Source organism: Argiope bruennichi, chromosome 10, assembly GCF_947563725.1.
Source record: "Argiope bruennichi chromosome 10, qqArgBrue1.1, whole genome shotgun sequence".
NCBI classification, from domain to species: Eukaryota; Metazoa; Arthropoda; class Arachnida; order Araneae; family Araneidae; genus Argiope; species Argiope bruennichi.
The window spans coordinates 69,348,164-69,372,970 of NC_079160.1; the positions used below are offsets into that span (position 1 = coordinate 69,348,164).

Sequence of the window (24,807 nt, forward strand, 5' to 3'; positions counted from 1 at the left end):
AATTTCGGTAGCATTATCAGTGGCTCATGTCTTAGAGGACCGATCTGATAATAATCCATCTTAGATGTGTATCTCTAAAGTATCATCATACAGTTTTTCCGAGTTAGCAATGGCGAAGAGAAATTTAAGCAATGAAGAAAGGAATAAAACTATTTCTGAAAATAATCTGAAAAACGTTCTGGAGGTATATGAAGATACATTTTTTTAGGACAGCTGCTTTTTAAAATGATGAAAAGATCATAATTTTAATCACAAATCTCTCCTTTTCTTTCTTTCTCTACACACACACACACACACACACACACACACACACTGGTACTTTCTTGTATGCTAAACAATAAGGTGTTATAAGCTTCTTTGAGCAATTAGAGAAAACAAACATCTATTCTGAAAGTCACTCAATCTTTTAAGTGATAAGGAACTTTTCATTCATCTATAAATTTAGTGATAAGAATACAAAATTCAAAACAAAAAAAGGCAAATAAATAAAAATTCTTTAAAAAAAATATGAGACAATGCTTATTCAGCATTTGATTTTCAACAAATTTAAAGTTTAAAAAGTTTTTCCATTTTTTTTAATCATGTGAGAACATGATGTTGTTTTGTTTGAGGTCTTTGAGGACAGAAAATTGGCAATTTATCGCTGTTGAAGCATCAATTTTTCACTTTTAGGGTTATTGGGAAATGATAAAGAAGGCTGCTACATTTGGAGATACATTGCCAACAAAAAGTTGCAACTTGGAGCGAATGACTGTCATATACCTGATTCTCCTGTGTGGTCAATAAAGACCCTTTTTTACGACGAGTTCCACTTTACACATACACACACACACACATACACACAAAAATTCTCGCATACATACGCACACACAAATGAAGACGATAAGTAAAAAAAAGAAACAGTCTGTATGGAATAATTTTGAAAAGATAATTTTATATTTGCGTTTTCATTTTAAAGCGAAACTTAATCCTAATTAATCAATGGAAATAATTAATCTATTCTATATGAAAAATCTAAAACTAAAACTAAAGACACAGCGAGAAAGTCAAAGGGAGAACCGTCCCTCTGCTTTATTTTATGTCACTGAATTCATCACAATATTTATGATGCTCCAAAACCATCCATTTACAATGTCGCTCATTTTCATAAATAAACACATGCATATTTCTTTACAACGGCTACAAGAAGCCGCAGCGATTTAATGGGAAGGTCCATTAAAAGCATCGGAGGGGGGAGAGCAACAAACAGGAAACTAGCAGAGGGGCGATATGAGGGAAAACAATTATTATACAAATTTCCTGTTGGCATATCCACAATGAGTTTTTCCATCTTTGGCACAGACTTTGTCACGTCTCCTTTTTAATTTCCTCCCTGATGCGTGTTTGCTGCCAGCCTCAAGGGTGGGTGAGTAAGGAGGGAAGCATTTCTCGTTTGGAATACATTTTGGAAGGATGCGTAGATTGTTATTATTCATGATGCCGAGTGTGATTTTGGAAGAAAAATAATTGTTTTCGCGTCTGGTGGATTTTTTTTTAATTTATGAGGAGGGAGTTTCTGAAATTTTCATGGCAACCATTATTTTGGGGTTGTTCTGAAAGAGGTTGGAATTGTGAAGTTGGGAATATGAGTGTGATTTCGTGCATAAGATGGATGATTCTTAGGAATGCAGTTGAATTTTTGGTTTCAGATGAATCAAAATCAGTCATTAGTTATAGTTCGCGGAGCTTTTAGAGATGAAATTGCTAATAATCTCTTGCCAAGTATTGCGATCATCAAGAAATTCGACTTGGAGATTTTGATCGACTTCAGAAAAAAAGTGGACTTCAGAAGATAAAATTTTTCTTTTTTCAGACTAAATTCGCAAAAAGGAAATGAAAAAAGATCTTTGGAATTATCTCTCTGTGTGTGCCCTTAAATATGATGACAGATAAACACAAAGTATAAGATGAATAAAATTTGGCCCCAATTTGGTTTGCATTTCTTACATCAAAGCTGTAGATTTCATCAAATTTTTGGCGAAATCTTTCAATGGGAAGTCTAATTGTCTGTCCGCCAATGTGGATTTGTACACAATAACTGAAAGATGAATGGAGATATAAGAATGGAAGTTAATTATGGCTTATAAACAAAATTATACGTACGAATTATATTTTGGAGCAACTTCGCTAAAGATTGTCTGTCTGGTGGTCTTTTTATCCGTGTATATATAAAAGAACTTATACTCTAATGAAAAAATGAATGAAATGTTGTATATTGTGATAATACATGTAAATATGAATCAAATTTTTGATCCAACTGATTGAAAAAAATTATCCAAAATGCATATTCAGTCTTCTTTACCGTACTATTAATAATGAAACACCCAATATTGTTTTAGTAAGCATTATTTGCCTTTCTTATCAATCCGGCACATGACTCACCTACAGATTTCGAGTTTTTAATGTAATTCGTCGAGGAAATGCAGTTTCTAATTTTAAAAAATGGATGGAAAATGATTTTTTTTTATCAAATAGCAAAAAAGTCATATAGAAACTACTCTAGCTGTTTAAATTTAGTCAGATTTAAGTTCCATTTTCCAGCTGCATGAGGTCTACTTTGGAATTCCCCTTGTTATTCTGAAACATCCTCAGATCACGAGAAACTACATTTGATATATTTCTCTATTTTCAAACTTTCCACACTACCTAAGCATGAAACTGTGTAACCTTTTATGGTAGATTGAACATGCCTTAGTCTCATGATGTATATTTTGAGATATTACGTCTCTAATTCTTAGTCCTTTAATTGTGAAAGATAAGCTGAAAAGCTGTGCTGAAGCGAGATACAATGACGATCTCTTCTGTATTTCTGTACTAACAATTTTTCATGTCGTTTTAAATAAAATAAAACTTCCAACAAATTTTTCAGTTTAAATCTTTAACATTAAATACTACGAAGACTTCTGGAATAATAATTTAAGGAAAGAATGATAAGCTACGATGGAATGTCCTCTTTTTTGTCCTTTCTTGTGCTTTGGAATGTTCTTTTTTTTTTCTTTTCTTTTTTTTTTTTTGTCTTCTCTACAGCTTAATAATGAATTTCATAATTTCCTTTTCCTTGCCACTATATTTCCACCAATAATATCAAACGCATCACATGTAGAGTGAGACATAGCAATTGAAACCTTAACGGGGAATTTACTTCGACTTCATATATGACTAAGTCTGACGCAAAACGAGGCATTTTCAAAATATATCAGAAAGCTGAAAAGAGCGCATCTTATATCCTTCTGTAATAACAATTTTTCATGTCGTTTTGAATAAAATAAAATTTTCAACAAATCTTTCAGTTTAATTCTATAACATTAAACCCTACAAAGACTTCTGAAGTTAATAATTCAAGGAAAGAATGAAAAGTTGCAGTGGAATGTCCTTTTTTTGTCTTCTCTACAGCTTACTAATGAACTTCACAATTTCCTTTTTCTTGCTACTATATTTTCACCAATCATATCATACGTAGCACGTGTAGAGTGAGACATAACAACTGAAACCGTAACGGGAAATTTACTTCAGCTTCATATATGACTAAAACTGACTCAAAACGAGGCATTTTCAGCATATATCAGAAAGCTGAAAAGAGCGCATCTTAGATGGTTTATGTAATGACAATTTACCATGGTGTTATGAACAAAACAAAAGTATTAATAAATTTTTGTTTAATTTTAACAATAAATTTTAAAAACATTGAATAATAATGAAAAAAAAAACAATAGAATTGCAGTTCATTATTGCTTTCTTTTAATTTTTTCGAAGTTTAATAACGATTCAAACAACCTTATTTTCCCTAATCAGATCAAACACAGTATAGAATGGAATATAAGTTAAAAATTGAAAATGTAACTGAAATTATTTCAGAGTTAAAAGACCATGAAGTTTAAAGTAGAACGTACCGTTTCTACCAAATGCCCGATTTGGATTTTTTTTGGATTTTTTTGGATTTTATTGGCACAAGAGCCATGGTATTGACTAAGCTGCGCCAAACTGTATTTATTTTAGGATTTAAAATATAATTTCAACTTTAAAAAGCAATGTAAAAAAAAAAAAAAAAAAAAAAGAATGAAAAAGATGAAGATTACTTAAATATGGGGGTAAAAACCTACTGATTTCAAAAAAGCAAAAAGATTGGCATGTGGTATTCTATCAAGCAAATGTGAAAGTGTGGAGTTGTTAAAATGATATAAACGTTGAGTACTAAAATTTGGACATTCACTGAGAATATGGTAAACAGACATGGTGCAATTGCATTGAGAGCACATTGGTGCCGCTTCTCCAAAAAGTAGATGGCGATGGGTGAATCTGGTATGACCTATCCGCAAACGGGTTAAGATAGTGTCTGCTTTTCTATTTGGAAGGCATGGCCAATGTTCAACACGAGGTTTAACACTATGAAGTTTGTTTTCAGTTAACAGATCCCATTGAGTCTGCCATTTTGAGAGGTAGAGCAAAGTTATGTGTTTTTTTAAATCACTCACAGGGATACTAATATTTGCTGTAGAAGTAGCCGATTTGGCGGCACTGTCCGCCTTCTCGTTGCCCCCAATACCTACATGAGAAGGCACCCAACATAATAAAATAGTAAATCCACGAGAGGAAAGTCTATTAAATAGGTTTAAAATCTTTAAGACCAAAGGATGATTTTTTGAATGATAATGAGATGATTTTAGAGACTGTAAAACACTTAATGAATCGGTATAAATTATATATTTATCTTGCAGACTGTCGGATATTTTTTCTAGGGCAAAAAGAACAGCACTTATCTCTGCTGTGAAAACTGAACAAGAAGCATTGATTTTAAACGAAAAGACTGCGTTTTGGAAAACCACAGCAAATGAGACACTATCACATGTTTTTGATCCATCTGTGTATATTGCAATATAATCATTATAGTGATGCCTATGTTCATTAAAAATTTTTCTATAAATAGAATCTGAAGTGTCAGATTTGGTAAACCCTTCAAATGGATTTAAGTATTGTATATTGGGAATTGCCCATGGAGGAAAAATGTTGTCCAGTTGGGGTGTTGCCTGCAGGTGAAGTAGATTTAGGTCCTTGAGAATATTATGAATTCTAGTAAAATATACAGGTATAAAAAATTTTCGTGCTTCTTGTATTCGAGTTAAGAATGGCCGGAGTTTAAAATTATGAAAAGGATGTTGTGTATTTGATTCAGTTCTAAAATAATAGTGCAGAGATAGTATTTCTCGCCTAAATTCAAGGGAAGTCTCAAAGCAATCAACATATAGGCTCTGAACTGGAGAGGTCCTAAAGGCTCCTGAACATAGTCTCAGAGCATTATGGTGAACAGGGTCCAATTTCTGTAGAACTGTTTTTCTGGCTGACCCGTAAATAACACAACCATAATCGAGCTTGGATAGAACGAGAGCTTTGTATATTTTAAGCATGGATGGTCGATCTGCTCCCCAAGCCGTAGTTGACAAAACTTTTATTATGTTTAATGCTTTTTCACATTTTTTACGCAATATTTTTACGTGAGGGAGAAAAGTAAGCTTCTTATCAAAGGTAATACCTAGAAATTTAACTTCATTTTTGAATGGTATAATTATTTCATTTAGTTTTATTTCAGGATCCATGTGTAGATTTCTTTTTCGACAAAAGTGGATACCAGTAGTTTTTGAAGCCGAAATGGTAAAAATATTGGCATTGCACCATTGTGTTATATTATTTACAGCAGTCTGCAACTGTCTCTCTATAAAATTCATGTGCATCCCTGTACAGGAGATGTACAGGTCGTCAACATATAAGTAACCTTTCACAGAAGGGGGAAGTTGTTTTAAAATATTATTAATTTTTAAAATAAAAAGAGTCACACTTAAAATACTACCTTGAGGAACTCCCTCTTCCTGAATAAAATAATCAGAGTATTCAGATTCTACTTTAACACGAAACTTCCTCAATTTTAAAAAATTTTGAATAAAAATGGGTAAGTTGCCCCTTAATCCGTGGTCATGTAAATCCTTTAAAATACCGAATCTCCAAGTCCGATCATACGCTTTTTCAATGTCAAAAAATATCGCAACCAGATGTTTCCTTTGTAAAAAGGCCAGACGAATATCGGTTTCTAATGCGAGTAGGTTATCAAGAGTACACCGAGATTTCCTAAAACCACTTTGATGAGGATGAAGGAAATGATTAGTCTCCAAATGGTAAACGAGTCTTCGATTAATCATTTTTTCTAAGAGCTTACACATACAACATGTTAAAGCAATTGGACGGTAATTTTCTGGGTTTTTAGGATCTTTTCCAGGTTTTAATATCGGGATTACTATAGCTTGCTGCCAGAGAGTAGGGAAGTACTGCTCATTCCAAATACGGTTGTACAATAACAGTAAAGCTTTTTGGGATTCGACTGTCAAATTTTTAATCATGGAATAGTTAATATTGTCGGGCCCCGGTGAAGAGTCACGGGCACTGGCGAGACATGACTGAAATTCGGAGAAAGTAAAATTGCAATTATAGGGTAAATCAGCTCGAGAATAAAATTTTAGTTTTTGATCTTCAGCTTTTCTTTTATAATTTAAAATTGGAAGAGGATAATTCTGGCTGCTAGATGTAAGTGCCAAGGTCGAAGCAATAGAATTTGCTATGTCTTTAGTGGATGATAATGTTACTCCATTATGAATTAAAAAAGAAGTGTAGCTTGATGTAGAAATACCCGATGCCCTCTTTACCTTTTTCCATAGCTCATGGCTTGAAATCTTAGAGCTGATACTGGATACAAACTTTTGCCATGAAAGCCTTCGTTTTCGACGTTGTATTCTCCTCGAAACTGCTCTAGTCTTTTTAAAATAAATAAAGTTCGACGCTGTTGGATATCTTCGGAAGATGCCCCATGCTTTCCGTTGTGCTTTGTATGCTTGTTTGCATTCGTCGTCCCACCAAGGTTTGTTTTGCTTTTTTCGTTTACCGGATGATTTCGGGATTGAATTATTTGCTGCCTCAATTATAACATCAACTATATAATCTAGTGCATCATCTATGGTGGAGGATTGGATTATATCGGGTTGTATATTAGCTAAAATGGTGAATTTTTGCCAATTTGCTGCATTTAGGATGTATTTGGATGGATGGGAGTGATTGTTCGGGTTGCACCTATTGTCTGAGGCAATCAGAGGGAAATGGTCACTATTATACAAGTCATTATCAACTGTTAAATTAAAGAATGGCAAAAGAGATGGAGAGCAAACTGCTAAATCAACTGAATGAAAGGTTCTTGTAGGGAGATGAAAATGAGTCTTTTCATCTGAATTTAATAGGCATAAATTGTGGTCTGTAAGTAGTTGCTCAATTTGCAAACCACGGGGATTGGAATCGGGACTACCCCAAAAAGGACTATGGCCATTGAAATCGCCCAAAATTATGAATGGTGACGGAAGCTGTGAAATAAGATTATTGAGTTCAGATTGAATAACACGTTCATTTGGAGGTAAGTAAAGGCTGCAAACAGTAATCAGAGAATGCATCTGGATTTGAATAGCAACAGCTTGCAGATTTGTGTTCAGGTTAATAGGCATTGAGGGAACGTGGTCAGCTGCAAGGATAGCAACGCCACCTGAAGTTCGATTATGAATATAATGTTTGGAGAACATTTTATAATATCGGATATTGTGTTTATCCGTCTTGAGGTATGTTTCTTGGAGAGCAATACAGGCGGGATTATGTTTGTTGATGAGATCTTTAAGTTCTGATGATTTATTTAGGAAACCACGACAATTCCAGGAAATAAGAGTGGCCATGACGACAAGCACTGAAGGAAAAGAAAAAGGAAAGCCGCCTAAAGGAAAAAAAAAAAAAAAAAAAAACTAGGAAGATAAATCTTTATCTTCAGCGTCGCTAACGGACATATCATCATCAGATGGATGGACTTTAAGCAGGGCATCAGTATCATCTTTGACACTGTTAGTTTTTCCGTCTGTTTTATCAGGAGGAATTTTTAAAAAGTCTTCTTTTGTCAGGGGACCGCTTCGAGAAGGGCTAGAAATATCTTGTCCTCTCTTTGCGGCAAGAGCTCGCGCACGTTTAGCTGAGTGTTTTTCTTTAAGTTTTGGAGCCAGATCACTATCTTTCTCGTGCTTTCTAGAATCACGAGCGTTTTTGACACGAGGTTTCACAGTTGAATCCTTCTCCGAGAATGAAGATGTTTTCGGAATAGATGCAATTTGTAGTGACGTTATTTCCATATTTAATGAAGTTGTCTCAGGAGGTGCTATTGCAGTATTTTGAGGGTCATTATTGCCAACTGAGGTAGAGGTAGAAGGTCGTTGATCTATTTGCCTAACAGGCTGGTTTGAAATGGTTTGACAAGTGGGAGCAGATGATGAAGCTTTCTCAAATGCTTTTTTTATTTCGAGCAGAGCTAACCAGTCACTTCGTTTTATGGTTACCATATCGTTATTAGCGGTTTGGGTTATGTTCATTAGGGGAGTGCCTATAGCAGTTGCATTAGTTTGAGAATTTTGCTGACTTGTTTGTGCTGAAGGTATAATATTGGTTGTTAGAGCTTCCGAGAAAGAGACACCTGGTTTGGGCATTCTGTCCATTACAATTTTCCTAGCTTCGGGAAAAGATATGTTTTTTGTAATTTTTATTGTTTGTATTTCTTTTTCTATTTTAAATTTTGGACATGATCTGAAATAAGATGGATGTTCGCCATTGCAGTTTGAGCATTTCGGCGTTAGAGCAGAGCAGTTATCACTTTTATGATCTGGGAGAGAGCAACGGGCACAAATTTCTCTGGTCCCTTTGCAAGCTGTTATTGTGTGTCCGAATTTCTGGCATTTGAAGCAACGGAGTGGATTTGGGATATATGGCTTAACTGGACAGATTATGTAGGCTATTTGCACAGATTTTGGTAAGACTGGTGTATTAAAAGTTAAGATCAGATGTTTGGTAGGAATTTTTTGGTTATTTTTCTTGATACTTATTCTTTGAACATCAATTACTTTCTGTTCTCTCAAGTTTTCCAAAATGTCTGCTTCAAGGTCTCTCTGGAACTCTTTCTCCGAGATTACACCCTTGGTTTGGTTAAGTGAACGGTGTGCAGTAACAGTGACGGGTATTTCTCCAATTTGCTTCAATTTCATTATGTTTTGAGATTGCTGTTTGTTTTTTATTTCAATTAACAGATTCCCGTTGTTTAATTTTTTGATAGTTTTTACTTCACCTACAATTCCAATAATTGCTTTATGTATCAACAGTGGAGATACTTTTTTCAATGAACTTTGTTCAGATGCAATAACGAAAAATTTAAAATAAGCATTACAATCAGTATAAACATTAAGAGCCATGCGACATTTGAGAAGATTCAGGCTCCAACGGCACCACCCACCACGGAGCCCTACAAGGGATGGTAGTTACCGGCTTTGGTGATTGCCAACCTCGGCACTTGCCATGATGCTAGTCAGAACCTATACGCTGGGAGTCACTCCCGGGGACAGTGACCACCCTTAACGCCAAGCCCAAGGAGTGACCCCTTCGCTTGATCCCCTTAAGCAGACCAGTTATGTGCCTGGGATACCGGCCGATTGATACATCGGAGACCGAAATGTACCACCCATCTAATGGGTTGCCACGCACGGCCAACACGTGGGGTTTTGGCTGTCCATGAGAAGCAAGAAGCAAACAGAGCGGCAACCGCTTCTCATGGAGAGCTCCCTCGCTTACCGTCGAGGGATGGAAGGATGAAGTATAGAGAAGGGCAGGGGGGAATAAGAAGAGAGAAAAGGGGGGAAGGGGAGAGGAAAAGATTAAAATATCCCTGGGTACCTCGGGATTGGGACACCCGTACCCACCTAAAGAAGGTGGGCCCCTGAGGGGCACACACACTGGTACTTTCTTGTATGCTAAACAATAAGGTGTTATAAGCTTCTTTGAGCAATTAGAGAAAACAAACATCTATTCTGAAAGTCACTCAATCTTTTAAGTGATAAGGAACTTTTCATTCATCTATAAATTTAGTGATAAGAATACAAAATTCAAAACAAAAAAAGGCAAATAAATAAAAATTCTTTAAAAAAAATATGAGACAATGCTTATTCAGCATTTGATTTTCAACAAATTTAAAGTTTAAAAAGTTTTTCCATTTTTTTTAATCATGTGAGAACATGATGTTGTTTTGTTTGAGGTCTTTGAGGACAGAAAATTGGCAATTTATCGCTGTTGAAGCATCAATTTTTCACTTTTAGGGTTATTGGGAAGTGATAAAGAAGGCTGCTACATTTGGAGATATATTGCCAACAAAAAGTTACAACTTGGAGCGAATGACTGTCATATACCTGATTCTCCTGTGTGGTCAATAAAGACCCTTTTTTACGACGAGTTCCACTTTACACATACACACACACACACATACACACAAAAATTCTCGCATACATACGCACACACAAATGAAGACGATAAGTAAAAAAAAGAAACAGTCTGTATGGAATAATTTTGAAAAGATAATTTTATATTTGCGTTTTCATTTTAAAGCGAAACTTAATCCTAATTAATCAATGGAAATAATTAATCTATTCTATATGAAAAATCTAAAACTAAAACTAAAGACACAGCGAGAAAGTCAAAGGGAGAACCGTCCCTCTGCTTTATTTTATGTCACTGAATTCATCACAATATTTATGATGCTCCAAAACCATCCATTTACAATGTCGCTCATTTTCATAAATAAACACATGCATATTTCTTTACAACGGCTACAAGAAGCCGCAGCGATTTAATGGGAAGGTCCATTAAAAGCATCGGAGGGGGGAGAGCAACAAACAGGAAACTAGCAGAGGGGCGATATGAGGGAAAACAATTATTATACAAATTTCCTGTTGGCATATCCACAATGAGTTTTTCCATCTTTGGCACAGACTTTGTCACGTCTCCTTTTTAATTTCCTCCCTGATGCGTGTTTGCTGCCAGCCTCAAGGGTGGGTGAGTAAGGAGGGAAGCATTTCTCGTTTGGAATACATTTTGGAAGGATGCGTAGATTGTTATTATTCATGATGCCGAGTGTGATTTTGGAAGAAAAATAATTGTTTTCGCGTCTGGTGGATTTTTTTTTAATTTATGAGGAGGGAGTTTCTGAAATTTTCATGGCAACCATTATTTTGGGGTTGTTCTGAAAGAGGTTGGAATTGTGAAGTTGGGAATATGAGTGTGATTTCGTGCATAAGATGGATGATTCTTAGGAATGCAGTTGAATTTTTGGTTTCAGATGAATCAAAATCAGTCATTAGTTATAGTTCGCGGAGCTTTTAGAGATGAAATTGCTAATAATCTCTTGCCAAGTATTGCGATCATCAAGAAATTCGACTTGGAGATTTTGATCGACTTCAGAAAAAAAGTGGACTTCAGAAGATAAAATTTTTCTTTTTTCAGACTAAATTCGCAAAAAGGAAATGAAAAAAGATCTTTGGAATTATCTCTCTGTGTGTGCCCTTAAATATGATGACAGATAAACACAAAGTATAAGATGAATAAAATTTGGCCCCAATTTGGTTTGCATTTCTTACATCAAAGCTGTAGATTTCATCAAATTTTTGGCGAAATCTTTCAATGGGAAGTCTAATTGTCTGTCCGCCAATGTGGATTTGTACACAATAACTGAAAGATGAATGGAGATATAAGAATGGAAGTTAATTATGGCTTATAAACAAAATTATACGTACGAATTATATTTTGGAGCAACTTTGCTAAAGATTGTCTGTCTGGTGGTCTTTTTATCCGTGTATATATAAAAGAACTTATACTCTAATGAAAAAATGAATGAAATGTTGTATATTGTGATAATACATGTAAATATGAATCAAATTTTTGATCCAACTGATTGAAAAAAATTATCCAAAATGCATATTCAGTCTTCTTTACCGTACTATTAATAATGAAACACCCAATATTGTTTTAGTAAGCATTATTTGCCTTTCTTATCAATCCGGCACATGACTCACCTACAGATTTCGAGTTTTTAATGTAATTCGTCGAGGAAATGCAGTTTCTAATTTTAAAAAATGGATGGAAAATGATTTTTTTTTATCAAATAGCAAAAAAGTCATATAGAAACTACTCTAGCTGTTTAAATTTAGTCAGATTTAAGTTCCATTTTCCAGCTGCATGAGGTCTACTTTGGAATTCCCCTTGTTATTCTGAAACATCCTCAGATCACGAGAAACTACATTTGATATATTTCTCTATTTTGAAACTTTCCACACTACCTAAGCATGAAACTGTGTAACCTTTTATGGTAGATTGAACATGCCTTAGTCTCATGATGTATATTTTGAGATATTACGTCTCTAATTCTTAGTCCTTTAATTGTGAAAGATAAGCTGAAAAGCTGTGCTGAAGCGAGATACAATGACGATCTCTTCTGTATTTCTGTACTAACAATTTTTCATGTCGTTTTAAATAAAATAAAACCTCCAACAAATTTTTCAGTTTAAATCTTTAACATTAAATACTACGAAGACTTCTGGAATAATAATTTAAGGAAAGAATGATAAGCTACGATGGAATGTCCTCTTTTTTGTCCTTTCTTGTGCTTTGGAATGTTCTTTTTTTTTTCTTTTCTTTTTTTTTTTGTCTTCTCTACAGCTTAATAATGAATTTCATAATTTCCTTTTCCTTGCCACTATATTTCCACCAATAATATCAAACGCATCACATGTAGAGTGAGACATAGCAATTGAAACCTTAACGGGGAATTTACTTCGACTTCATATATGACTAAGTCTGACGCAAAACGAGGCATTTTCAAAATATATCAGAAAGCTGAAAAGAGCGCATCTTATATCCTTCTGTAATAACAATTTTTCATGTCGTTTTGAATAAAATAAAATTTTCAACAAATCTTTCAGTTTAATTCTATAACATTAAACCCTACAAAGACTTCTGAAGTTAATAATTCAAGGAAAGAATGAAAAGTTGCAGTGGAATGTCCTTTTTTTGTCTTCTCTACAGCTTACTAATGAACTTCACAATTTCCTTTTTCTTGCTACTATATTTTCACCAATCATATCATACGTAGCACGTGTAGAGTGAGACATAACAACTGAAACCGTAACGGGAAATTTACTTCAGCTTCATATATGACTAAAACTGACGCAAAACGAGGCATTTTCAGCATATATCAGAAAGCTGAAAAGAGCGCATCTTAGATGGTTTATGTAATGACAATTTACCATGGTGTTATGAACAAAACAAAAGTATTAATAAATTTTTGTTTAATTTTAACAATAAATTTTAAAAACATTGAATAATAATGAAAAAAAAACAATAGAATTGCAGTTTATTATTGCTTTCTTTTAATTTTTTCGAAGTTTAATAACGATTCAAACAACCTTATTTTCCCTAATCAGATCAAACACAGTATAGAATGGAATATAAGTTAAAAATTGAAAATGTAACTGAAATTATTTCAGAGTTAAAAGACCATGAAGTTTAAAGTAGAACGTACCGTTTCTACCAAATGCCCGAAAGACGACGCAAGGATATTCCTACTGGTTCTGTAACGACAATTTGCCATGATGTTTTGAACAAAACAAAATAAAACTTCCAATAAACTTTTCCATCTAAATCTTTAACAATAAACTGCACAGAAACTTTTTCGGAATAATAATTCAAGAAAAGGACAAAAACTTGCAATGGAATCTTTGCTTTTCTTTTGTCTCTTCCACAGCTTGATAACGAACTCCGCCATTTTCTTTTTCTCCCCGCCATATTCTTCCCAATCAGATCACACGCAGCTTTGTATATAAAATGAGACATAAGTTAACAACCGAAACCGTAACGGGAAACTGACAATGTAGCGTTGTAAATTGATGAGAATTTGAATTATTCAAGAATACCTGGAATTCTTCCAAAATCGATGGGAAGCATTGCATTTTAAAATGCGCGCGACAGCAAGATTTATTGCACCCTTCAAGAAATGCCATTTAATGTCAGTAACCGGAGATAGTGAAATATCTCTGCCCGCAAGACATTAGTTTTATTTATTTATTTATTTATATGGGCTGCACATAACCCGAGGAAATTTTTCTCTCTACTTTAGATGTCGAGGAGAAAATTTATAACGACTCTTTTTGACAATATGCATAAAATTCGCGCAAACCAGGCGCAAATTGTGTTAGCAGAAACTATATGAAACTGAAAAACCATAGAGGGGCTTCAAGTGTAAATTTATCATGAAAATGAGATGCTATTCGTTATATGTTTAAAATAAAGAAGAAATTTGATTCAATGTAGAAATGTTAGACTGAGACATATTTCTACTGTCAACTGTATAAGATTTCATCTTGTATCTTAAAGATAAGCGTGATCGCCAACTTTAATAAAATTTGTCAACGTTTGCTCGAATTTGTTTGCGATATTACTTATTTATTTTTAAAAGAGTTGGAATACTTTGTATTAATTATTTTACTTCCACTGAACGTTCTTTGGGATCTTGGTTTTGAATTTAACAGAATATACCCATGACGAACAAAACACGTGTTAAAAATAAATGCGCAGGGGGGAAATTAGTAAAAGAAAACAAGATATTGCAAAAGTTCGCAATCGCAAAACTGACAAAATTATTGCACAAAAAAGGTAACAAAATAATTAAAAAATTTCTAAAACAAATATTTTTTTTCTTTTTCTTTTTTTCTTCCTTGCAAAGCAAAGGAACATAAAATATTGCAAACATCAAGAAATTTCGACTCGGGAAATTTTGATACATCTCCATGTTTTATGTCTCTTTGTATCCGAAAAACCGTTTCTGGAGCTATATTTGTTTCCACTACGTCCGTCTGTCTGTGAATACCATAACGTAAAAAAAAAACAGACATTTAGCCCGCATGGTGAAACTAGGTAAACGCTACGTACACCAAAACTGCGTATGTCTCAACTTTTGAATTGTCTGTACACCCGGCCATGGGCATGCGGACATGACAATTCATAAGCGCATCGTTCTAGATAGATGAAAATTTATCATACGGTTTAATTGCTAAGATTATAGATGCATATCAAATTTTTTCAACGAATCGGGTTATCTGAATGTCGGTCTGTACGTTCGCGTGCATATGAATAAAATGACTGAAATTTGAAGAAATTAAATCTGATATGTAATTTTCAGATATGTGATATAATAAATATATAGTGAATAATAAACCTAATCATTCAAAAAGAACAAAGGCGTTCCAAAACACTTATTGCATTCTCTTCACTATAGGATGAAATTGTACACCAAAGACGCCTTTTTTTCGATTGAGGAGAGACACTTCTGCTAGTCTACACTGGCAGTACAGATAGTGTGCCAACAGATATTTTCTTTAAGCACAAAAGTTGAAACAAACCTTGTACTAATAATTTATAATTTTTTACCCCTGCAGATATTGGATAAAATATCCATTTTAATTATGGCCTATTTGGTTATTTCTAAGTTGTTAGATATAGGTATATTTTTTTGATTAGAAAAATGCTTTAAATACCATAAAAATGATATTTTATGCTGTTACAGGGAATAAATGCATATCTGTAAATACTGTGAGGTATAAACTTTTATACATTCCCCTGTCCCATAAGTCAAATTTAGTAAAATATTCTTTGTTAAATAAAATTTTAAGGGAAAAAATTCTACTTTTTCGCAATTAAAACTGGCCTGGATTTGAAACTTTGAATTTCAATATTTTAAACCAATCAGCGTTCATCTCAAAGGAACGGAATCCAATGACCGGAGCCTCTTCTCTGAAACAGTCATTGAAATGGAAAACAGAAAAATGAAATTTAAAAAAAATGCGTGCCAAAAATATTTTTCTAAATCTGATTAGCAAGATCGGGAAGACTGTATGGGAGTTTAGATACTATAATTTTTTGAGCAATATATTTATTGAAGGAAAAGGAAGGAATCTCTTACATCATTTAAAACATTTTTTTCAATTGAAACCATATGCCATTATTACTATTCAATTGGAACTATATGCCAGAGATTAACCATTGGACTACGGTTAGAGACGGCAACTTGTATGCTGCATATGCTAACTACTCAAAATACCATTTTACCTTTTTCCTACAGTGTCCTTCCCATGTATGTTAACATTTAGAACAAAAAAAGAAAAAATCGGACTTCAATTAGGATGATAGGATTTCGAAATCTTTTCTAATAATATCCTTACAAAAAGATGTTTTTTTTTTAACCTAAATTCTGAGCTGAAGAATCATTACAGTCAAATTTGGTATTCGTAATCCGAATGTCAAATCTCAGAAAAAAATTAATAATTTTCATAAATACAGAAAGCTCTTCATGTAGAATAACTCCCAGACTTTGAGAAAAATGAAACTGAGGTTACTAATGATATAAGTTAACACTATATCTACAAAATGGGCATTGATGTTGAAAATATTTAATCTGTAAGCAATGCATTTGTGACGTGTCTATGAATTCGCTAATTGAATCTTGTATGAATGATGTGAACTGTCGTTAAAATTATGTCACAATTGCGAATGAATAATATATTCCGAGAATCAGAAAGTTTTTTTTATTATTATTTTTTATTCTGAAGATTTAGGTAACAGATGAAACATTGTAAATGTCAAAAAAAAAAAAAAAAATTGGCCTAAAATTTCAAATGAATTTTTGACTGAAGTATATAATAAATAAATAAAAACAACAAATATTCGAGCCTCTTGTCCAAAACTTCGTGTTATTATAAAGTTTTAAACTTAAAAGGCAGACGAATTTTCATTTGATTTTTAGAATTGTTCTTTATTATTTAGCAACAATAATACGCATAGAAAACGTGAATTAATATTGTCTTTATATGAAAGAGCATAACTTCATTAGCTAAAATAATGGAAAGGGTTGTTAGAATATAGTTAGGCTTCACATTCTCTCATTCACATAGGACTGACAGCACAGTAGAAAATACAGTTTTTAGAATGGAATGCACGAGTGAAAATAATGGAGGAGCCATTGCGCATGCACTATGTTGTTTTTGTTTATTTGTCATTGCAGAGCGACATGTTTTTTATTTTTGTTTGCATACGCAGATTTTGCATTACATCAGATTATCTATTTTTTGTATTATTTGGAACCATAGGCTCAGCTCTAGAGCTTTCTGAATTTGCAAATTTTAATATTTACAAAATTGAAAATCTTTTTCTTTGATTTATTTAATAACAAATATGAAAAACAACAATGTAAGGGCAGTATTCTCCTTAGATATTGACGTAAGCTTTTAACTAATTGTAACTTTTTTCGTTTTTCACAGAATGCATCACTCGTTTTACATGCCAGTGAAATTTTGATTCGCTAGGAGACATAGAGCAGCTATAGGGTCTTCTGAATAGACGAATTTTAACAACCTTGTACGACATATGTCTCTTTAAATTTTTATTCTAGTTTTAATGCTAAAATTACATTAAAAATAAATTAAAATTGCAATTAAAAATTCCATCTTAAATTTCACTCGGAATTGTGTGGCTATTTTGGCAAAATTTCAAAAACGTTCCAATGAAAATTATGCATATCTGCACAGAACATGATACCAGTGGTAATACCTTTTTTATTCAGATATTAATCGCGTTCTTTGAAAAAATAAATCTATTTTAATTAAACTAAACTAGCCTTTAACGAAAAAAAGAAAAAGAAAAAATAGCTTAGAATCTGACTACTTGCTTTAACTTTCTTGAAGTATAATTAACTGTGGTTATAAATTGAAAAGGTTTGTTTCTTTTTTAAAAAATAAATGCCATTCACTTTCTTATTTACAAACTATTTCATCGAAAAGGTAATTTCTTTTCTCTCCAAACTTTGGACAGAATTATTTATCTTTAAACTGGAACACGACAGGTCGTTCTACATCTCTTTCAAAAATGCATCGGAGAATTCTTCGACAAAATAAAATAAATAAATAAAAAATAAATAAATAAATCTTCAACAGATAAACATATAAACACGTAAGAAAAACGACGACAGCCCTTATCGTTGAAAAGATAGGGTTAAAAAATGCTGCATTGTTGAGAAAATAGTCCACTTCTGGTTGAAAAGCCGCGTATGCAAAGGCGTGAAAAATTTTAAAGGGGAAAAATTGAACCTCCTGAGCAATCCATCATAAGGCAGGCGGCTCTTTCTTTTTCGCTGGGACGTTGCCTAATTATGACGTCAACGCAGAGCAGAAGATAATTTCCTTTTTTTAGCAGACTTGATGCATTGGAAGCTTGGATGTCACAATATGTATTTCCTTCTTTTCTTCATAGTCTTGGATAAATGTTTGGCTGGGCCTGGAGACGCGGGTAAGCTTAAAACTTAGTTATCTCTCATGGCTTTAATAGAAGGTTAGGATCATTAAAGTCGTTTGGCAAATGGCCGTTGGATTTATACAGAAGCGCCATTTCTTTATCTTTTAGTGAGCGTTATTTTTTCGTAATTGTGAAAGTTCGTTATATCAGTACTCTGCTTAAAGTCTCGCTTAATTTTTCCTCTTTAGAACATAAAAGTTCATTTTCTGTAATATTATATCATATTTTCTCTTCTTTTGTTACGTCGTAAAATTTATTCTTGAAATTACGTGGATTATGTGTTTGGAATTAAGTAGTTTGATAAATTACGCAATTTATACATAAGAGATATTTCTTATGTATTTTTTAGTGTTATTTTAGTTTAAGATCAATTATTCTGTACAGGAAAACTGTGTTCAAACTCTTTTTAACTCTAACAGTTCTTTAAAAAATATCTCTTCGCCCATTTCACTTAGAACAGAAATTTATTTGAGAGTTTCTTTAAATGAGATAGCTGAGAATTTTTTTCAAAAAACCATTTTTGCCCAAAATATTATGCAAATGAATTTCATTTGGTTTGAATATTCATTTGAAAATTTTCTTTTAAGATGTTAAAAAGAGATTTTAAAAAATGTTTATTCATATAAGAGAAATTTTAGAATTGTCTAAAGAACTAATTCTTTAAGATTTTTAAAACTCTTACTTTTATTCCTAAATTATTGCTTTCTCAATCGTAGAGAAATGTGAATTTTTGCCCTTTTTTACATAAATTTTCTAATGGACTAAATATGGTTTTACTTACCAAATTACATTTTATCATATGTTTGAGGATGATTTAATTAAAGTATTTGCATTAAAATAATCATTTGAATGAAATGATTTTAAATATTCATTCAAAAAATATTTTTTATGAGATTTTAAAGTTGTTCTATTTGTTTTAAAGGGCCAATGAAAACTGCGATTACAGTTGAATATGATAGAGATAAATGATATAAACGGATCAAATTTGTTTAAGAAAAGTAAAATTAGGTAGAATTTTTTTCTATATGTTTTTAGTTTGGTTTGGTTTGGTTTTATGGCACAAGGATTATATTTGGTCATTCTGCGCCAAACATTATATATAACAATAATTTTCGGTATAAATGTAATTAGTAAAGGTGATTTAAATATTGGTACTTCATTATTAAACTACATAGTAATTGATTCATTATAAATAAGGTGATAATATTTTTGAATATATGAAATTAAATTAATTTTTCTAAATCTGAATTACTCTTCAAATTATATTTTCTTTTAAGATGGGCAATACAAATGCTCAAACTTTTTAAATTCTTGCTTTGCTAAATATAGATGTGATATTTTCATGAAAATATCGAATTACTTTTGTATTCTTTGCCCAAATAAAACAAAAGATTTGTTAATAAATTGTATTCAAAGAATTCTAAGAATATTAATTCTGTTTCTGAATTTAAAAAATATTAATTGATTGTGTAGAAGTCAATTTAAAATAAAAGCGATTTGTTCTAAAAATTGCATTCAAAGTCTTTTGAGACAGTCCATTTTACTTTTGATTTAAAAAGTCGATTTATTGCTTTAAAGTTAAGTCAAAATAAAAATAATAATAAAATCAGCTTATCTCTAATATACTTCAAAGTTAATACGAAAATCGCCCTATTATGGAAATATATTAGAACTTCAAGGAGAAAACATTCTCAATAATTGTATAAATTTGTTAAGCCTTTAGTTAATGGAATCTTAAAGCTTCTTTGAAAATTTCGTTACTAAGAAAATTCACTTAAGAGAAAGTTATTATTTTTTAAGGATATAAAAAGCAAAGACTGAAACTTACTTACCCTCTTAATTAACTTTTAACATATATTCCAACCTTTGAAGAAGTCACTAATGCTGCTTTTTACAGGTTTAATGTAAAGAATACATTATAAATATTTTGAAAAATTTTTAACGATTAAAAATGTTGAGTATTACATTTTTTTGAATGTGTAATTCCCTTTGTATTACCTCAAATGTTATTAGAATTTTTTTTCTTCTGGCCTTTAAGAGCGACTATATATTCAACATCATCTTCACCACTGACTGTAGTGTCTCCATGACATTTCTTAACGCTTCATACAGTTTTCGTATCTTCTGTAATAAATTAATATCGCGTTAGGCTCGGCTATCAGTTGATAGATATTGTTTTAACTTCTGCAAATAAAAAGTTGTAAAATATTGCAATTTCCTCCTTCATATTAACAAAAAAATGTTGCATAAACTACATTAAATAAAAATTACTTTTCTTAATATGAAGAGTAAATAATATGTTAACATCTTTCAAAGCCAAGGTACTTCGGAAATTTTCATTAAATAAAAGCTCGTCTTTATTTAACAATAAAAAAGAGCATAAAAATAATTTATAATTTTATAAAAATGAAAGAAATTTTATATACAAATAAGTTTTTATGATTTTATAAAAACTTTCTTAAAATGTCTGTTTCGAAATTGATGTCCAATTCTACAACTGCGACCAACTGTAAGAACGAATGATCTAGTTTTGCAAAAGAGTACATAATAGCAAAATAATAATAGAAATGATTCATTGACTAGAAAATTGACTAGATTTGTAAATTTCTTTCCAAGTTTTGAGGAAAATTTCGCAAGATAGAAAGCTTTGTTAAATAGAAACTCCTTAAAAAGTGATTGTTGCACCAAAATGGCTTTTTTCCAAATTGATTCTCAGTTCTGTAACTGAAACCAGCTTCAGGAGCAAATTAATTAAATTTTTGATTAAAAACTCTCTTGTCGTTTCGATTTATTAATATTTAAAACCTAGAAAAATGTTAAACATTCTTTAAAATTTTATTTCCAACGTGGCATTGATATAATTTGCATCCATACTTCACTTTCCTATTCCTCATCATTTCTTTTTTCGTTTGAAAGCTATGTAATTTATTCCTAACTAATAATTTCTAGAACCTATGAGCCATATTTATTTCTCCTTTGAACTTGCATCGTTCTTTATTCTTATTTTGACTAAGTAAAAAACAGCAGACGTTCATTAGAGTCTATCGTTCGCAGCTAATTATACTTCGGAGTACTGGTTAAATTTCATTAAGGGTTGTTAATTCATTGAGAGTAATGAACTAGTTATGGTTTCAGTCATGAATACCAAAGAGATGAGATGTTTAAAAATTCTTCATTTGCTGTCTATTGCTCTTGGATCTAAATTATTAACGAATAACTAGCTACTCGGAATATAATTTTGTGTAGATTTTATTTTTCATATTTTTTTAATATATTCGAACATGAAGATATTGTTGCGTCAAATACTAGTCTTCTTTGGCGACCAGCTTGTTCACATAGATTATTGGCTTTTTTGGTCGCTAAACAATTAATAATAAATGTTTTTTTTTATTTCACTTTGTTATTTGATGTAACGGAAAAACAGGAATTCGATTTCATAAAGCTGCTACAACTTACCAAGGGTGCAAAGTAAAAAGTGCATTTAATGCGAAGTAAGAGCGAAAGTAAAAATCCTATTCCGGTGTTATGTTATGAAAGCAATTCTTTTATCTTAATTTTAACAATGGCAAAACACACGATTGCACGTTTTTGATGAATGAGTTTGTATGTCATCCTGACATTAAAACATTGTAATAGACTGTGTATCAGAATAAATTATCAAAAATTATTAAAAATAAAGAAAGTAATTATACAGAAATGAAACTGATATCATCCGAATAATAATAATAATTTTTTTGAGTTTTAAAATGTAAAAAACTTTTTGAAAGAAACTCCTTTTCCCATAGTTAAGCCATAACGATTACCCATCTGGCGGATTCGCTTGGTTTGGTTTGGTTTATTTGGCACAAGGACGATAGATTTGGCCATGCTGCGCCAGACTACGTAAAATTCTTTCAAGTTGAAATTTCAAAATTCCTTGGTATAGGAAAGAATGTGGAATAAAAATTAATAGTAGATAACCTTCGAGAAAAAAGGACAGTAGACTCAATATGTGAATAAAAACCAATTGATTTTAGAAAGGGCTAGAGGTTATCACGTGGTATTTTTCCAAGAGAAATAGATAAAATAATATTATAAGATTTAAAAAAATGTCAATGCTGTGTATAAAAATGTGGGCACGCACTCAGAAAGTATAAGTTGGATGGACATAGTGCAGTTGCACCGAGAACACATTAGAACTTGTTCTTCTAACAGCAGATGACGATGCGTATATCGAGTATGACTCACTCGTAATCTAGTGAGAACTATATCCGCTTTTCTTTTAATTTGAGAAGACCAAAGTTCGATGGCAGGTTTAACTCCATGAAGCTTGTTTTCGCTTTCAGTATCCCATTCTCTTTGCCATATGCTTAAAAGAAATATTTTAGGTGCTTTTTCAAGTCTGCCAAAGGTGTAGTAGTATTCTTTGTGGCAGTCGCCAATTTGGTAGCTTTGTCTGCTCTTTCGTTGCCCACAATCCCAACATGGGATGGTACCCAGCGTAATAAAACATTAAAATCTCGAAATCATAATTTATTTAAAATATCCAAAGCATTTAAAACCATAGGATGATAATGATTTGGTTTGGTTTGGTTTGATGTTTTATGGCACAAGAACCAATATGAAGGTTATACTGCGCCAAACAAGTTTATTTCTAATTAAAAGTTAAATAAAATCAGTTTTTGTAAAAGTGATAAAAAAAAGCATTGGTAAAACGATGATAAATTACAAAAAGTCAAAACGAAGCCAAGATGGTAAGTTCAAATTAAGGAACAAAAACCTATAGATTTTAAAAAGACAAAAAGGTTCTCATGTGGATCTCTACCAAGCAACAAGGGCAAAGTCACCGCTGTTGTTTTGAAGTAAAATAAGCGCTGCGCATTAAAATAAGGGCATTCAACAAGGATATGATAAACTGTTATTCCACAGTCACAATGTGGGCATGTTGGCAATTGTTCATTTAATAACAGATGTCTATGTGTGAATCTGGTGTGACCGATTCTCAGACGAGTTAAAACTGTGTCATGTTTTCGATAATTCAAAGAAGTCCAGTTTTCTATGATAGGCTTGCAAGTTAGAGTTTCTGAATCCCACTGAGTTTGCCAGTTTTTGTAAAGACATATTTTTGCCTGTTTCTTCAAATCGCATGCAGGTATGGGTGTTTCCAAAAAACGAGTTGCGGATTTGGCACTCTTATCAGCCTGCTCATTCCCACATATTCCCACATGGGATGGTATCCAACAGAATAAGACTGTAAAGCCACGAGAGATAATTTTATAAAATAGGTCTAAAATCTTTAAAATATTTGGATGAGCATGATTTTGGAGCGATTTTAAAGACTGTAAAACATTTAAAGAATCAATGTAAATAATATAGCTTCCACTAGGTCTATTTAAAATTTCTAATAAAGCATGCAAAACTGCAGTAGTCTCAGCAGTAAAAATGGAGCAACATGAAGGAAGTTGAAAACATGACATTTTATCTGGGAAAACCACAGCAAATGAAGCATGGGCAGATGTCTTAGATCCGTCAGTGTAAACAGGAATGAAAGATTGATAATGAGACCTGTGTTCGAGGAATAATTTTTGATAAACAATATCTGCTGTGTCCGATTTGTTAAAGCTTTCAAAAGGATTAAGAAAATAAAAGGTATGGGTTCTCCATGGGGGGATACTGTTAAATGGATGTGGGGATAATTCTAGATGGTTCATATTAAGTTCTGATAAAATAGTGTGCAACCTGGTTAAAAATATAGGTTCAAAGTTTTTTCTAGCTTCTTGTAAAGGAAGGAGAAAAAGTCGAAGTTTAAAATCATAATATGGATGGCAAGGATGAGACTGAATTCTAAAATAATAATGTAAAGAAAGCATTTGTCTTCTAAGGTTTAAATCTGGTTCGTAACACTCAACATATAAACTTTTAACAGGAGAAGTGCGGAAAGCTCCAGAACATATTCTAAGAGCTGCATGGTGAACAGGGTCAATTTTTTTCAGTATGCTTTTTCTAGCTGAGCCATAGATTGCGCACCCATAATCTATTTTTGAAAGGATGGTAGCTCTATAAATTCTCAGCAATGAAGTTCTGTCAGCTCCCCAAAATGTATTAGAAAGAACTTTCAAGATATTTAATGCCCTCTCACATTTTTTTCGTAAAAAAGTTAGGTGGGATTGAAACGTCAGCTTTTTGTCGAAAGTGATTCCTAAGAAATGAATTTCATTGAGAAAAGGAATTTTTTGACCATATAGAATAATTTCAGGGTCTGGATGAAGATTTCTCTTCCGACAAAAATGTACTCCCGATGTTTTTGCCGTTGAGAAAGTGAAACCATTTAAATCTGACCATTGTTTAATTTTGTTCACAGCCGTTTGCAGTTGTCTCTCTATAAAACACATATGATTTCCCATGCAAGAAATGTACAGATCGTCTACATAAAGGTATCCTTTGACATATGGTGGAAGCTGGTTTAAAATGCTATTGATTTTTATAATGAAAAGTGTGACACTTAAAACACTC

The 24,807-nt window shown here is 32.4% G+C and overlaps 1 protein-coding gene across 1 annotated transcript in view; it reads left to right on the forward strand.

Annotated features, from left to right (window-relative positions):
* The first annotated feature begins 18,171 nt into the window (after nucleotides 1–18,171).
* Nucleotides 18,172–24,807, forward strand: part of LOC129988522 (zinc metalloproteinase-disintegrin-like batroxstatin-3) — a 122,731-nt gene continuing 116,095 nt past the window's right edge. Inside the window, exon 1 of the mRNA XM_056096768.1 lies at nucleotides 18,172–18,309. Coding sequence (XP_055952743.1) covers nucleotides 18,222–18,309 — 88 coding nt within the window. The 5' untranslated portion in view covers nucleotides 18,172–18,221. The remainder of the gene's footprint in view (nucleotides 18,310–24,807) is intronic.